The following is a 14221-nucleotide window of genomic DNA, read 5'->3' as shown; positions in this document are numbered from 1 at the left end:
ATCCTACACAAGCCACTGAACCAACCTCACCCACTGGGGGCAGACACCAAAAACAACGGGAACTACGAACCTGCAGCCTGCGAAAAGGAGACTCCAAACACAGTAAGTTAAACAAAATGAGAAGACAGAGAAATATGCACCAGGTGAAGAAGCAAGGTAAAAACCCACCAGACCAAACAAATGAAGAGGAAATAGGCAGTCTCCCTGAAAAAGAATTCAGAGTAATGATAGTAAAGAGGATCCAAAATCTTGAAAATAGAATGGAGAAAATACAAGAAATGTTTAACAAGGACCTAGAAGAACTGAAGAGCAAATAAACAATGATGAATAACACAATAAATTAAATTAAAAATTCTCTAGAAGGAATCAATAGCAGAATAACTGAGGCAGAAGAACAGATAAGTGACCTAGAAGATAAAATAGTGGAAATAACTACTGCAGAGCAGAATAAGGAAAAAAGAATGAAAAGAATTGAGGACAGTCTCGGAGACCTCTGGGACAACATTAAACACACCAACATTTGAATTATATGGGTCCCAGAAGAAGAAGAGAAAAAGAAAGGGTCTGAGAAAATCTTCGAAGAGATAATAGTTGAAAACTTCCCTAATATGGGAAAGGAAAGAGTCAATCAAGTCCAGGAAGCGCAGAGTCCCATACAGGATAAATCCAAGGAGAAACATGCCAAGACACATATTAATCAAACTATCAAAAATTAAATACAAAGAAAAAATATTAAAAGCAGCAAGGGAAAAGCAACAAATAACATACAAGGGAATCCCCATAAGGTTAACAACTGATCTTTCAGCAGAAACTCTGCAAGCCAGAAGGGAGTGGCAGGACATATTTAAAGTGATGAAAGAGAAAAACCTACAACCAAGATTACCCAGCAAGGATCTCATTCAGATTCGACAGAGAAATTAAAACCTTTATAGACAAGCAAAAGTTAAGAGAATTCAGCACCACCAGACCAGCTTTACAACAAATGCTAAAGGAACTTCTCTCGGCAGGAAACACAAGAGAAGGAAGAGACCTACAAAAACAAACCCAAAACAACAAAGAAAATTGTAATAGGAACATATATATCGATAATTACCTTAAATGTAAATGGATTAAATACTCCAACCAAAAGACATAGACTGGCTGAATGGATACAAAAACAAGACCCATATATATGCTGTCTACAAGAGACCCACTTCAGACCTAGGGACACATACAGACTGAAAGTGAGGGGGTGGAAAAAGATATTCCATGCAAATGGAAATCAAAAGAAAACTGGAGTAGCAATTCTCATATCAGACAAAATAGACTTTAAAATAAAGACTGTTACAAGAGACAAAGAAGGACAGTACATAATGATCAAGGGATCAATCCAAGAAGAAGATATAACAATTGTAAATATTTATGCACCCAACATAGGAGCACCTCAATACATAAGGCAAATGCTAACAGCCATAAAAGGGGAAATTGACAGTAACACAATCATAGTAGGGGACTTGAACACCCCACTTTCACAAATGGACAGATCATCCAAAATGAAAATAAATAAGGAAACACAAGCTTGAAATGACACATTAGGCAAGATGGACTTAATTGATATTTATAGGACATTCCATCCAAAAACAACAGAATACACTTTCTTCTCAAGTGCTCATAGAACATTCTCCAGGATAGATCATATCTTGGGTCACAAATCAAGCCTTGGTAAATTTAAGAAAGTTGGAATTGTATCAAGTATCTTTTCTGACCACAACGCTATGAGACTAGATATCATTTACAGGAAAAAAACTAAAAAATACAAACACATGGAGGCTAAACAATACGTTACTAAATAACCAACGGATCACTGAAGAAATCAAAGAGGAAATCAAAAAATACCTAGAAACAAATGACAATGAAAACACGACGACCCGAAACCTATGGAATGCAGCAAAAGCAGTTCTAAAAGGGAAGTTTATAGCAATACAGTCCTACCTCAAGAAACAAGACAAATCTCAAATAAACAACCTAACCTTACACCTAAAGCAGTTAGAGAAAGAAGAACAAAATAAACCCCAAAGTTAGCAGAAGGAAAGAAATCATGAAGATCAGATCAGAAATAAATGAAAAAGAAATGAAACAATAGCAAAGGTCAATAAAACAAAAAGCTGGTTCTTTGAGAAGATAAACAAAATTGATAAACCACCTGCCAGACTCATCAAGAAAAAAAGGGAGAAGACTCAAATCAACAGAATTAGAAATGAAAAAGGAGAAGTAACAACTGACACTGCAGAAATACAAACGATCATGAGAGATTACTACAAGCAACTGTATGCCAATAAAATGGACAACCTGGAAGGAATGGACAAATTCTTAGAAAAGCACAACCTTCCAAGACTGAACCAGGAAGAAATTGAAAATATAAACAGACCAATCACAATCACTGAAATTGAAAACTGTGATTAAAAATCTTCCAACAAACAAAAGCCCAGGACCAGGTGGCTTCACAGGTGAATTCTATCAAACATTTAGAGAAGAGCTAACACCTATCCTTCTCAAACTCTTCCAAAATATAGCAGAGGGAGGAGCACTCCCAAACTCGTTCTACGAGGCCACCATCACCCTGATGCCAAAACCAAAGATGTCACAAAAAAAGAAAACTACATGCCAGTATTACTGATGAACATAGATGCAAACATCCTCAACAAAATACTAGCAGACAGAATCCAACAGCACATTAAAAGGATCATACACCATGATCAAGTGGGGTTTATCCCAGGAATGCAAGGATTCTTCAGTATATGCGAATCAATCAATGTGATATACCATACTAACAGATTGAAGGGTAAAAACCATATGATCATCTCAACAGATGCAGAAAAAGCTTTCGACAAAATCAACACCCATTTATGATAAAAACTCTCCAGAAAGCAGGCATAGAGGGAACCTACCTCAACATGATAAAGGCCTTATATGACAAACCCACAGCCAACATCGTTCTCAATGGTGAAAAACTGAAACCATTTCCTCTAAGATCAGGAACAAGACAAGGTTGCCCACTCTCACCACTATTATTCAACATAGTTTTGGAAGTTTTAGCCACAGCAATCAGAGAAGAAAAAGAAATAAAAGGAATCCAAATCGGAAAAGAAGTAAAACTGTCACTGTTTGCAGATGACATGATACTATACATAGAGAATCCTAATGATGCTACCAGAAAACTACTAGAGCTAATCAGTGAATTTGGTAAAGTAGCAGGATACAAAATTAATGCACAGAAACCTCTTGCATTCCTGTACACTAATGATGAAAAATCTGAAAGAGAAGTTAAGGAAACACTCCCATTTACCATTGCAACAAAAAGAATAAAATACTTAGGAATAAACCTACCTAAGGAGACAAAAGACCTGAATGCAGAAAACTATAAGACACTGATGAAAGAAATTAAAGACGATATAAACAGGTGGAGAGATATACCATATTCTTGGGCTGGAAGAATCAACATTGTGAAAATGACTGTGCTACCCAAAGCAATCTACAGATTCAATGCAATACTTATCAAACTACCAATGGCATTTTTCACAGAACTAGAACAAAAAGTTTTGCAATTTGTATGGAAACACAAAGACCCCAAATAGCCAAAGCAATCTTTTTTTTTTTTTTTAAGTTTATTTCCTACAATCTTCCTGAAGACACAGTGGTATGACACTACTTCACAGAAGATAGCACGATATGATGTTAATGACACGCTCACAGTCCGTGAGCCAACGGGAGCAGAGCCAGAATTAGATCTTTTATTTATTTATTTATTTATGGCTGTGTTGGGTCTTCGTTTCTGTGCGAGGGCTTTCTCTAGTTGTGGCAAGCGGGGGCCACTCTTCATTGCGGTGCGCGGGCCTCTCACTATCGCGGCCTCTCTTGCCGCGGAGCACAGGCTCCAGACGCGCAGGCTCAGTAATTGTGGCTCACGGGCCCAGCCGCTCCGCGGCATGTGGGATCCTCCCAGACCAGGGCTCGAACCCGTGTCCCCTGCATTGGCAGGCAGACTCTCAACCACTGCGCCACCAGGGAAGCCCCCCAAAGCAATCTTGAGAAAGAAAAACGGAGCTGGAGGAATCAGGCTCCCTGACTTCAGACTCTACTATGAAGCTACAGTAATCAAGACAGTATGGTACTGGCACAAAAAACAGACATATAGATGACTGGAACAGGATAGAAAGCCCAGAGATAAACCCACACACATATGGTCACCTCATCTTTGATAAAAGAGGCAAGAATATACAATGGAGAAAAGACAGCCTCTTCAACAAGTGGTGCTGGGAAAACTGGACAGCTACATGTAAAAGAATGAAATTAGAACACTCCCTAACACCATACACAAAAATAAACTCAAAATGGGTTAAAGACTTAAATGTAAGGCCAGACACTGTAAAACTCTTAGAGGAAAACATAGGCAGAACACTCCATGACATAAATCACAGCAAGATCTTTTTTGATCCACCTCCTGGAGAAATGGAAGTAAAAAAAAAAACAAAAACAAATGGGACCTAATGAAACTTAAAAGCTTTTGCACAGCAAAGGAAACCATAAACAAGATGAAAAGACAACCCTCAGAATGGGGAGAAAATATTTGCAAACGAAGCAACTGACAAAGGATTCATCTCCAAAATATACAAGCAGTTCATGCAGCTCAATATCAAAAAAACAAACAACCCAATCCAAAAATGGGCAGAAGACCTAAATAGACATTTCTCCAAAGAAGATATACAGATTGTCAACAAACACATGAAAGGATGCTCAACATCACTAATCATTAGAGAAATGCAAGTCAAAACTACAATGAGGTATCACTTTACACCGGTCAGAATGGCCATCATCAAAAAATCTAGAAACAATAAATGCTGGAGAGGGTGTGGAGAAAAGGGAACCCTCTTGCACTGTTATTGGGAATGTAAATTGATACAGCCACTATGGAGAACAGTATGGAGGTTCCTTAAAAAACTAAAAATGGAACTACCATACGACCCAGCAATCCCACTACTGAGCATATACCCTGAGAAAACCATAATTCCAAAAGAGCCATGTCCCACAATGTTCATTGCAGCACTATTTACAATAGCCAGGACATGGAATCAACGTAAGTGTCCATCGACAGATGAATGGATAAAGAAGATGTGGCATATATATACAGCCATAAAAGAAACGAAATTGAGTTATTTGTAGTGAGGTTGATGGACCTAGAGCCTGTAATACAGAGTGAATGAAGTAAGTCAGAAAGAGGAAAACAAATACCGTATGCTGACACATATATTTGGAATCTAAAAAAAAATGGATATGATGAACCTAGGGGCAGGACAGGAATAAAGATGCAGACGTAGAGAATGGACTTGAGGACACGGGGGTGGGGAGGGAAGGGTAAGCTGGGACGAAGTGAGAGAGTAGCATGGACATATATACACTACCAAATGTAAAATAGATAGCTAGTGGGAAGCAGCTGCATAGCACAGGGAGATCAGCTTGGTGTTTTGTAACCACCTAGAGGCATGGGACTGATTCAGTTTGTTGTACAGCAGAAACTAACACAACATTGTAAGGCAATTATACTCCAATAAAGATGTTAAAATAAATAAATAAATTTAAAAAATATGGAACAGAAAAAAAATACATTGAAATGTATGGCTTTAGTATGTGCACGTGAACACAAACACTAATCCCAATTTTCACATAGGTTTTAAAAAATTGGAAATGTTAATATTAAAGTAAGATTTTCTCCTTGGGGTTCTTGTTGATTTATTTATAGTTTTACCATTCCATTGCTTAATTCCAAACATATTACAAAATATCCATGTATACGTTAAAAAAATTAAAAACTAGTCTTATTTTGATTCTCATTCTCTGAATAGGCAAAGTAGGTTCATGTAAGCACACTGCAGGTCTTCTGTAAAGTAGTGTTGATGTTTGAGTCCCTAGCTTATTAAATACAGATTAATCTCCTCTCTGAATCAAAGAAATAGGCACAAACAGCCTGTTCTTAAATTAGATTGCATGCATTTTATTGCTAAAGAAATTTCTAAATGTATAATTAATTCTTGCTCTCTCTTTTGATAGTAATCCCGTGGATTTGAGTAACCCAGCCATTATAAGCTCTACTCCCAAATTTCAGGAACAGTTCTTAAATGTGAGCGGAATGCCGCAAGAATTGAATCAGTATCCCTGCCTTAAACATCTGCCTCAAATATTTTTTCGTGCCATGCGTGGAATCAGCTGTCTGGTGGATGCATTCTTAGGTGAATTTTGCGTATGTTGCTAGATGTTTGAAGATAACTCTAGAGTCTAGTTTTAGAAACTTTTGTGGACAGCCCAAAGCAAAAGATGAACAGAGTTGATTACAAATAATAACCTGGGAAAAATTATTCGCAACGAGTGTGATAGCTAGAGGGTTTTTGTTATTATTATATAAATAGATCAAATAATGCAAAGAAAAAGAATAAGACCTGGTAGATAAATGGACAAAGACTATGAATAAATAATTTGCAAAAGAGAAAAGTGTTCATTCTCACTAGTAATCCAAGAAAATACAGATTAAAATGCATTAGGTATCATTCTTATGTGAATCATTAGGAAGCAGTTTATACTTTTTGTGAACCGTTGTTTTAAACTGTTTTTCACATGAAAAGTCAGAATTTTTTTAACCTGTTAAAAGGCAGCGATATTTAATACCTATCATTTTCAAAAACGTTTTGTTATGTGCAATTAATATATTACAGAGGTAATATATTAGTTCAGTTAACTTTGGCTGCCACCTAGCCAAAAGTACTAGTGGTTTAAACAAGGTAGTTTACTTTCACACGTGTTAAGTGCAGGACTAAGCTGTATACAGGGCTGCTATAGCAGTTCCACCATTGTCAGAGACCCAAGGCCCTTCCATCTTCTGGCTCTTCATCCGTTGTACACACTCTCATGGGCCATGATGGCTGAAAGAGTTCCAGCTATCCTGTTCAGGAATTGGGAAGGAAGGAGCATCTACCTTTGATTGGTTCTTTTAAGGAGATTTCTTGGGGAAGACCCACCCAATAATTGCCCACTTCTCTATGGTCAGAACATGGCCACATCTGGCTGTAAGGGAGCCTTCAAAAGGCAGTTGTTTATTCTGGGTAGCCATGCCTAGCTAAAATTTGTGTTTTGTAACTCAGGAAGAAAGGACAAATTGATATTGGGAGGCAGCTAGCAGTCCCTGCTGTAGTCTGTTGTGAGCCTTCACTGGTGTTGCTTGAGGAAGATTTACTGACCACATATTTTGAACTATGAAGAATAACTCCATTTATCTTTCTTTAAAGGCATTTCTAGACCCCGATCAGACAGTGCTCCTCCAACACCCGTGAATAGATTGAGTATGCCTCAAAGCACTGCTGTTAATACCACCCCACCACATAACCGGAGGCACCGGGCTGTTACTGTGAATAAGGCCACCATGAAGACAAGCACAGTAAGTTTTCATGACCATTGTTATACTGTATAAAATGGGCTTTTTAATCTGCCCTCCTTTTAAAAAATTCTGCTGTTTTCTCAAACTTTTCATGAGTGTGGCTATATTCTTGTGTTCTTCTAATAGGTTAGTACTGCTCACGCCTCAAAAGTTCAGCACCAGACATCCTCCACCTCTCCTCTGTCAAGTCCAAATCAGACTAGTTCAGAACCCCGGCCACTGCCTGCCCCACAGAGACCAAAGGTTAACAGCATCTTGAATCTCTTTGGATCATGGTTATTTGATGCAGCATTTGTTCACTGTAAACTTCATAATGGGATAAACAGAGACAGCAGCATGACTGGTAAATATTGCTCAAGAAATACGTTGTCATTTTTTTCTTTTCTTTTTTTTCTTTTTAATCTTTCCTACCTGCAAGATTAATATGTATCTTAAAAAGCTCTCTGTCTCTGACCAAGCAGTGTCTTGTGCTTAACCCCTTCCAGCTGAAGTAATTTTGAAAGTTTCCCTACTTGTCCTTTTTATGTTTGTTCTATGAGGTTTGGCTTTTGTCTAACACTTCAGGTTAGCCACTTTTTGTTAAACCAGATTCCTTTCAGTAGGTGACCTGGAAGTTCCCTTCATGTCAGCCAGGATAATAATATTGATATAAAGAATTAAACATAATTGACCAGAAATTTATTCATCAGAAGTGTTTTCTTAGATTTTGACAGCCATTCACTCATTACTACATATAAATATCAGAAAATTTCTGCTTCACAGAAGACTCTAACCTTTTAGGTTTTAGTCTAGAGAACTTTATTTCAAGGGCACACTTTGAAAAATATATTTTCTCTGTAAGTAAATAAGACTGGTGAAAAATTAATAACTCAACCCTGATATCTTCATTTAGATTTTATTACAGAAATGAAATTCTATCTAAATCTGATTGATTTTTGTCATCTTACCATTATACATGGAAGTAGTGGCATAGGGTGCAGGATGGAAGGCTGGGGTACTGCAGAATATACTGAATATTTATGACTGTTTTATAGAGCTGAACAATAAAAATGGCTAGCACTTATTGATCTGCAGTTACTCTGTGCCAGGTACTATGCTTTATGAATTAACTGTGCTTTATGTAATAATATAATTAATATTGGTTGGTTGGTAAGAGAAGCACTTTTCCACTGGGGTTGGAAATAACTTGAGATAAAAGGATGCCTAATTGCATTAGATTATGCATCTCTAGGGAGAGTGTTAATTTCAAGGATAAAACTAATAAAATGGTCATAAGGGTCTCTGCTTTCTCTCAGAAATGCATTCTTATTATGTATCATCTCAGAACTAAGGGTCTATGACTGTTAGCATTATATACATGTAAATTATTTTGGTTGTCCTTACAAATCTTTAAATAATTTAGAAAAGTAGTGCATATAAAGGCATTTTCAGGAATATAATTTGAGATTGCATGATTGAGTTTAGGGATTCCTTTGTTTATTTTGTTCAAATTCAGACACTTTATATTCTACCATTTCCATATTTTATTTGCAAGTTTGACTTATGGATAAGTAAATGTACTCATTTGATGACTAAATGAAAACATTTAAAAAACATTTTGGCTTACGTTTTCTTATGTTCATGTGCCCTATATTTTGAGTTTTATGACCCATGTTTATATTTATTAATTTGTATTGTATATTCTAGATTGAGTTAGTCATATTTTTATTTTTTATTTTTATTAAGATACAATTCTTTACAGTGTAACTTTTGGGTATCAAGCTGTTGACACTAAAATCCCTGAATGCAGAGTGGTTCAACCTGCTGCTTCCTTGGTGGGCTTGCTTAAAGGGAATTTATAGATCTTCCCACTCTCTAGGGAGTTTTTAACAGCTTTTCTCACCCTCTTGTGCCAAAAGATAGAAACTAGAATTCAAATCATGTGTGGGCTACAAATTCCTACTTTTAACTCTTACCATTTTCTTTGGTGGGGAAAGGATAGAAGCTCTTCTTCCCCCACCTTGTGTTCAGAGATGAGAAAGGCTGTTGTATTTATTACCCAGGAGATAGGAGGTGTCCAGAAAGCTGAATGGGTTAGAGTGCTGTTGGGTGCTACTCTTGAGGTCTTGGGGGTGGTGGGAAGTTTGAGAATACTGACTCTGTTAGTCTGTTCTCTAAGTACTGGCTGCCATCAAGGAATTCTGCCATGTAGTTCACCTCTAACTTAAAATGTTTGCTTCTGTGAACTGGTTAGCTTTAGAGTTACATGACAGTACGCTGTGCTTTGTAATTGTAACATTGAGCTGGGAAGGGTTAATGAACTAAAATTTTAATGCACGTTATGGGCAGTTCAAAACCTCAATTTTTTGTAGTTGTGTAATTTTCTTCGTTCATTGTTTTGCATGATACAAAAATCATAATTTTGGATCTGAATGCACAATTTCCTGTTTTTGAACTAGCTTGTGGTATCATAAAGCTTTTAATCTAACTTTTAAAAAGCTAAAAAGCTTCTTAACTTATTGTAAAATTTCACCATCTTTAAAGTATTTTATAATTACTACTGTCCTTTGATTTGTTTCCATTTATTTCTATTATCTTGCAGCATCTTTTATCCAAATTCTTCTTTCTTATAAATCTTGTAAGTAGGAACCAGAAGCTTCTCCTTAATTGCAGTCATGTTTTTATTTTTTTCATAATTCCATTAAAAATTTTGATTGTCATTGTCTCTTGTAGTTTTTGCACTTGGGAAGAAAAATACTTTTCTGTGTTTTGAATGGGGAAGATTGTTGGCAAAAGCAAATTAATCTGCCTGAATCAGTCCCATTATTTTCGTACACTAGTCTGGTCATGTCATGAATTCCAGGATTTTGCACTAACTGTGTTTTGGCTTTTTTTTTTTTTTTTTTAATTTAAAGCTTTAAGCGTATTTTTATACAGATTTAGTGTTTGATTTGTATGCATTCTGCATGTAGTGTTTTTCAAATGTATTATTGCTGGATAGCTTATTCAGGACTAAAAATGGCTCATGGGAAGTTGCATAAAGATTTATGCTTGACTCTGCATTCTGTTAAATCTGTTATTACAAATAATTTAAACATTTCATGTAGAGTGATAAAAGATTTCAGAGTGATTTTCAATACACTGTGAAATCTTTAGTTAAAAATAAAAGCAACTTTCGAAGGGCTTCTGTTTCAGTGACAACGAATGACCATGATAATCTTTCTTACCAATCCAATTTTCTGATTTATCAACCTCAAGTTAGCTGCTGTCTGTGGTTGTTAAAATTCATTCTCATTTTGCTTGGTTGGGCGATTCTTTGGTGTGTGTTTTGGAGTTGGGTGGGTGGTGGGAATGCTCTCTCTTCCTCCCTACCCATTTCTTATCCTTACCTTGCCCTCTCCCTAAAGTATACAACCTGGCATGGGATTACCCATTCAATTATGATGTCTGTCTGGGGTAATGTGTAAATTTGCAGTACCTGTTTTTCTCAATGTTTAAGCATCATTTTTTAGGGAGAGGAAAAAAACAGAATAAATAATAGAAAAGCCAAATTCTGTGTTATATATCTGTATGTATGTGAATACAGATATATACAAATGTACTCTGCTAATCAGAAATTCAGTTGAAAAATGCATCTTGTAGAATCTGTTAAACTGACAGTACCACTGTAAATTGTTACCCCTTTTCAAAGAAGATTTCAGAGAGCCCTTTTTAAAAAAAAAAAAAAAAATTAAGACATAATTGCTAAACAAAAGCATTATTGGATTCTATTCAAGTAGCTATTTAATGACACCAACATTTGATCTTTGTGTCCAGGGTCCCATGAGCCTATTTACATATCAACAAATATAATAAAACCCTCCTTTTTTCTCCCCAGCCATTACAACACAAGCTAGCATGGAGTTTCGACGGAAAGGGTCACAAATGTCCACAGACACCATGGTTTCCAATCCTATGTTTGATGCAAGTGAATTTCCTGATAACTATGAAGCAGGAAGAGCTGAGGCTTGTGGGACACTGTGTAGGATTTTTTGTAGCAAGAAGACTGGAGAAGAGATTCTGCCAGCTTATTTATCCAGGTCTTAGAATTTTTTTTGTTTATTTTTCCATTTATATAGTTGTGATAGTGAAACTATTATAGCATGGCGTAGTAGGTTGAATTGTTAAGTAAACGTTGGTTTGAAATACCTGCAAATGTATGTAAGTAACTGAAATTTTTTGCTTGAATTCTTCCTTTTTACCTGCCTTACCAGATTTGGTGAGGACCCCTAACACCCTTTTTATTTTAGATGTATTGTTAATTCCATCTTACATGACGTTTGTTAATTACAGAGAGATTTGAAGGGCCACACTAAATTTTTAATACATTTTTACCACAGTACGAGACACTATAGATGGTCCAGAAATGTTAGCTGTCAATCCTGCCTCTAAGGAGCTTATTTTCTCACGTGAGCAAAGCCATGTACACAAGTAACACCAATCCAATAGCAATAGGAAGCTGGTAAGAGAGAGACACAGAAAAAGTGCTATAGGCATTCAGAGGAAGCAGCAGCATACACTTGCCCTGGGGGTTCAGGAGAGAGTTACAGAGGATTGGGTGATTGTGCTGGACTTATAAAAGGTGACTAGTATTTAGACTATGTTAGCAAGTTGGGTAGGGTCATCCTATCCAGATTTATGACTTCAACCAGTCTTTTTGAATGGCTCTGCCATCCATTCAGTTGCTCATGCCAGAAACTAGGAGTCTTAAGGCTTCTCTTCTCTCCCTCTGTATCTTTAGATGGTCAACCGACTCTTGTCTTTCTGCTTCTTAACCCTCAAAAATCTCTCCACTCTGTCCCCACCATGACACTTCAGGCCTTGTCACTTTTTTGCTAAATTAACTTGTAATGACCTCCTATTTTTCTTGACTGTCCTTTGCCCTCCTCAACTGATCATTCACACAGCTGCTGAAGTGATACTTATATTAATAAGAACATTCAGGTGTCTGTACATACTAGGTTCTCAGGAGAGAGGATTAAACTGACTCAGAAGGAAAAAGTGTAGAAGAATACAGATATGAAACAGAATGGTACATGCAGGGAAGTAAGCAGTATCTTAATAGGCACTTGACTTTAAGTAACAGAAAACTCTTTCAATGTGACTTAAGCAAAAGGGGAATGAGTTATGAGAAACTCACGCTATTGAATACTTTCTAAGGTCAGGACATGCAGCAGGGTCTCACGAAGGGCAGGAACCAGGAGCTAGAAAGTGTTCGGGGACCAAAACAACTTTCCTCCTTTTTGTTTCTCTGTCATCATGGTCTCCCAGAACTGCTTCATTCTTCTCTTACCTGCAGATCATGTTTTTATATTGTAGTATGCTTCTAAGTTCAAATTTCCGTGACCTTTGTCTATGTGACCAGCAGGGCCAATTAGCATTCTGAATCCTAATTTCAGATTCCTGAGAAAGAGGATCTGATTAATCAGGTGTCTACCTCTGGTCTAATCAGCTACAGCTGTGAAGGTGGGTCCCATTGGATACTGGCACCCCATGTGGTGGGGGCACATTTCTTAGGAGGGAGACGATGGGTTGGGGCGATACTCCAAACGGTATCAATAGCAGTAAGGGAGAAGGCTGTGAACACGAGCCTTCCATCTGGCCCATAAGATTGGGTGGGTGGTAGTGTGACCGAAGAAGGGATTTGTGAGGGGGCCAAGGATGGGGTTAGTGTTGAACCTGTTGAATTTGAGGTGCCTGCGGGCTATTTATCAACAAATATTTATTAAGTTCCTACTTTGTGCCAGTCGCTGTGCACAGGGAGTACTAGAGTAATCAGTAGACATGTCCTGCCCTCAGGTCTCCAGTATGCTTTTGGCTAGTAGATCTGGAGCTAGAGACTGATCTGATTATGTTTGGTGGCTTAAGTAGTGTTTAAAACCAGGCTAGTAGAAGAGATAGCTTAGAGAACTGAGGTTGGCAGCCTGAGGAACACCAGTGTTAGGAGGCATGTGGAGTAAGAAGATCTGTTAAAGGAACTAGCCATAGAAGCCAGAGAAGAATTAAGAGCAGAAGGGAGTAATCAAAGGGTTGAATGCTTTAAAAAGGCAAAGTTAAGACTTAGACATGTCTTTTGGATTTAGCAATTGAGAAGCCATTGGTTATTTGCTATAACATGGTTTTAGTTGAGTTCTAGAAAGGGAAGATAGATTGAAATGGGTTGAGCAGTGACCAGGCGGTGAGGAAGTTGTTTCTGAGGAGGTTTGTGGAGAAAGGTACCTTACAGTAGCAGAAGAGTATACTAGTGTAGTTGCTCTTGAATGATGGAAGATTGAATGCGTAGTTCATTGGGGGTTAGGGGAGGATGTTGAAAGCAAGGTATGTTCAAGTACATTCCTAAAAGGATTCTTATTCAGAGTGACCTTCATATCGTGGGGAATACAGGGTCGAATGAGGTTTCTTTCTTTCATTGTGCCCCCAAAAATAATGGGGGAGGGGGAAAGGGACACAACACACTTTTTTTCAGGAATTGTGAAACGCTACAAAATTTTACTGACATGGAAATCAATTCAGTAATTCCTCCAGTTTATTGATAATTACTGCAGCCTTTTGTTTTTATCATACTTACTTCATTTGCAGGCACCTGTAACTGAGTTGCAAGGCTTAAAACTTCAAGAAAGTGTAATAGACATGAATCTTTTTTTTCTTTTGATTAGGAAATATAACTTGGTTCTTAGTGTATTTGATTCTGAATTGTTCTAACTCCAGTAATACCTTTTAAAGGATAGAAGTAGTGAAGAT

General features: G+C 37.3%; 1 protein-coding gene across 7 annotated transcripts in view; it reads left to right on the top strand.

Annotated features, from left to right (window-relative positions):
* Positions 1–14221, top strand: part of RALGAPB (Ral GTPase activating protein non-catalytic subunit beta) — a 107218-nt gene that overhangs the window by 39338 nt on the left and 53659 nt on the right. For 4 of the 7 annotated variants that reach the window (XM_036824623.1, XM_036824622.1, XM_036824619.1 and 1 more), the window contains 5 exons: positions 6085–6263; positions 7314–7462; positions 7589–7805; positions 10044–10079; positions 11319–11520. In XM_036824623.1, the coding sequence (XP_036680518.1) occupies positions 6085–6263; positions 7314–7462; positions 7589–7805; positions 10044–10079; positions 11319–11520 (783 nt within the window). The remainder of the gene's footprint in view (positions 1–6084; positions 6264–7313; positions 7463–7588; positions 7806–10043; positions 10080–11318; positions 11521–14221) is intronic. The other 3 variants (XM_036824626.1, XM_036824624.1, XM_036824625.1) reach the window with 1 other exon arrangement.

Source organism: Balaenoptera musculus, chromosome 15 (assembly GCF_009873245.2).
Source record: "Balaenoptera musculus isolate JJ_BM4_2016_0621 chromosome 15, mBalMus1.pri.v3, whole genome shotgun sequence".
Classification (NCBI taxonomy): Eukaryota; Metazoa; Chordata; class Mammalia; order Artiodactyla; family Balaenopteridae; genus Balaenoptera; species Balaenoptera musculus.
This window is presented reverse-complemented; position numbering and strand designations above follow the sequence as displayed.